Here is a 1,954-nt window from a genome sequence, read left to right on the forward strand (position 1 = left end):
CATCCCTTGTGGTGGATCTGAAGTGCCCACACACATCTGTGTGTATGAGGTCCAACAAACCCTCACCTCTTTCACAAGAACCAGTGAAAGGTGATTTTGTCATCTTACCCAAAAGACAAGATTTGCATTCATAGTCTTAACTTAGCTCAAATGATTCCAACACTCCATCCTTTTGGAGTTGGGTGATACGTTTCTTGTTAATGTGTCCAAGACGAAAATGCCACAACCATGCTTTGTCTATACCATTAGATGAATCAATCTGGAATACACTATTACCTAAATTGTCTACACACATCACAATTGTATACACACCATCACAATGTAAAGCTTCAAAATAAAAAAATACCATTTTATAAGCAGAAATAGAACCATTCTCATCATTAAATGAATATCTAAACCCTTGTTTAAACAGTACATGAAAGGAAATAATGTTTCGTGTCATTTCTGACGAGTAGCAACAATTCAATAAATCAAAATTAACACCATCACTAAGCACTAGACTATAAACTCAAATCTTGGTGACAGATGAAGATCGCCTATTCCCCATGATCAAGTTTATTCTACCATGCTGCACGTCCTCACTTCTTCTTAGCCCCTACAAATCAGAACAAATGTGAATACCACATCCTATATCAAGGATCCCAGAATGAGAGGATGATGAGTTTTTAGATAAGATAGTGTATATACCTACAGAAGTCGGCTTCACCTTACCGTCTTTGATCTCTTGAAGATACTTTAGGCCACTTTGTTTCCAATGCCCTTTGTCGTTGCAGTAGAAACAAGTGGCCTCTTTGGGATCAGAGACATGGGGAGCATCAGAACAGGATTTTCCTTTGGGTCCATTGCTTGACGACCCAACTTGAGACTTTCCCTTCCATTTTTTCTTTGGAGGACCTTTTCTATTTTTCTCTTTCCCTTGACCAATGGCCAGAATGGGAGCACTAGCAGGAATGGAGGCAACGCTTTTTCCCTTCATTCCCGCTTCAGCTATTCGCAGGAGGTTGTGAAGTTGAGACAAAGTGGACTCATTGTTGTTCAAATGATAAGTCAAAATGAACTGATCATAACAACCTGGAAAGGAGTTCAAGACTTTTTCGATAGCCAACTCCTCATCAAAGTTCACATTTAGCTTGGCAAGCCTGTCTACGTAGTGTTGCATTCTTTGTACATGGTTGCTAACAGATTCTCCCTCTTTCATCTTGCTTTCTATGAGGGACTTTACCACCTCGTACTTTTCCTGACGAGCTTGCTTGTGGTACTTCTCCATAAGGTCCTTGTTCATCTCATACGGCCAGTAATCTTCACAGTATCTCTGAAATTCAGGAGTCGTCGTGGCCACCATGATGCAAGCAACATTTGTTGCATCATTGTAATGTTTCTTGTAGGTGACCATTTCTTTAGGAGTAGCCTTCTCTTCATCAATCTCATCTAATGGTTTCTCAATGACATACTCCTTATCCTCGAAACAAAGGGCCATCTTTAAGTTGCACATCCAGTCGTTGTAGTTGGTGCCATCCAAGGTCACCTTAGAGTAGATGTTCAACAAGGAAAAGTTATGGTTGGAGGAGGAGGAGGAACCAAAAGCATCATTTGGAGTAGACATTTATGCAAGAAAGGTAGTTTTAGTTAGATAAGAAACAATCCTTAATATGACAACCCAAAAATGAAATATTAAGGCTAGGATCCAACTATAAAATTCACAACTTAGAAAAGGGATGCCGTAATCTAATTGTAAATTTTATAAAGGTAAGTAAATGATGATTTACCAATTCTACCATCGAAAAACAAAATTTGAAGGAAATTTAGTTTAGTGAAATTCCTATATTTTTATAGACTCATTGAAATTATTCAATGAGTGTTTAATCTCAAATTATGTTCTTCTGTTTTTGACTGGGATACCAAGGATCACAAACAAGATGTGAATAACGATGCAAATTAGCTTGGTACTCTCGAT

General features: G+C 38.3%; 1 protein-coding gene across 1 annotated transcript; it reads right to left on the bottom strand.

Moving 5' to 3' along the window:
* Nucleotides 1-578: 578 nt before the first annotated feature.
* LOC145111445 (uncharacterized) lies at nucleotides 579-1,603 on the bottom strand. The gene is made up of 2 exons (XM_079047718.1): nucleotides 781-1,603; nucleotides 579-595 (listed from the first exon to the last, which is right to left on the bottom strand). Exons 1-2 carry the CDS (start codon nucleotides 1,601-1,603, stop codon nucleotides 579-581), a joined length of 840 nt encoding a protein of 279 aa, XP_078903844.1.
* Between the last annotated feature and the right edge of the window lie 351 nt (nucleotides 1,604-1,954).

This window comes from Lactuca virosa, chromosome 5 (genome assembly GCF_052849685.1).
Source record: "Lactuca virosa cultivar CGN04683 chromosome 5, Lactuca_virosa_CGN04683_v6, whole genome shotgun sequence".
Lineage (NCBI taxonomy): Eukaryota > Viridiplantae > Streptophyta > Magnoliopsida > Asterales > Asteraceae > Lactuca > Lactuca virosa.

Coding starts and splice junctions, on each gene's coding strand:
- LOC145111445 (XM_079047718.1), bottom strand. CDS start 1,603: ATGTCTACTCCAAATGATGCTTTTGGTTCCTCCTCCTCCTCCAACCAT.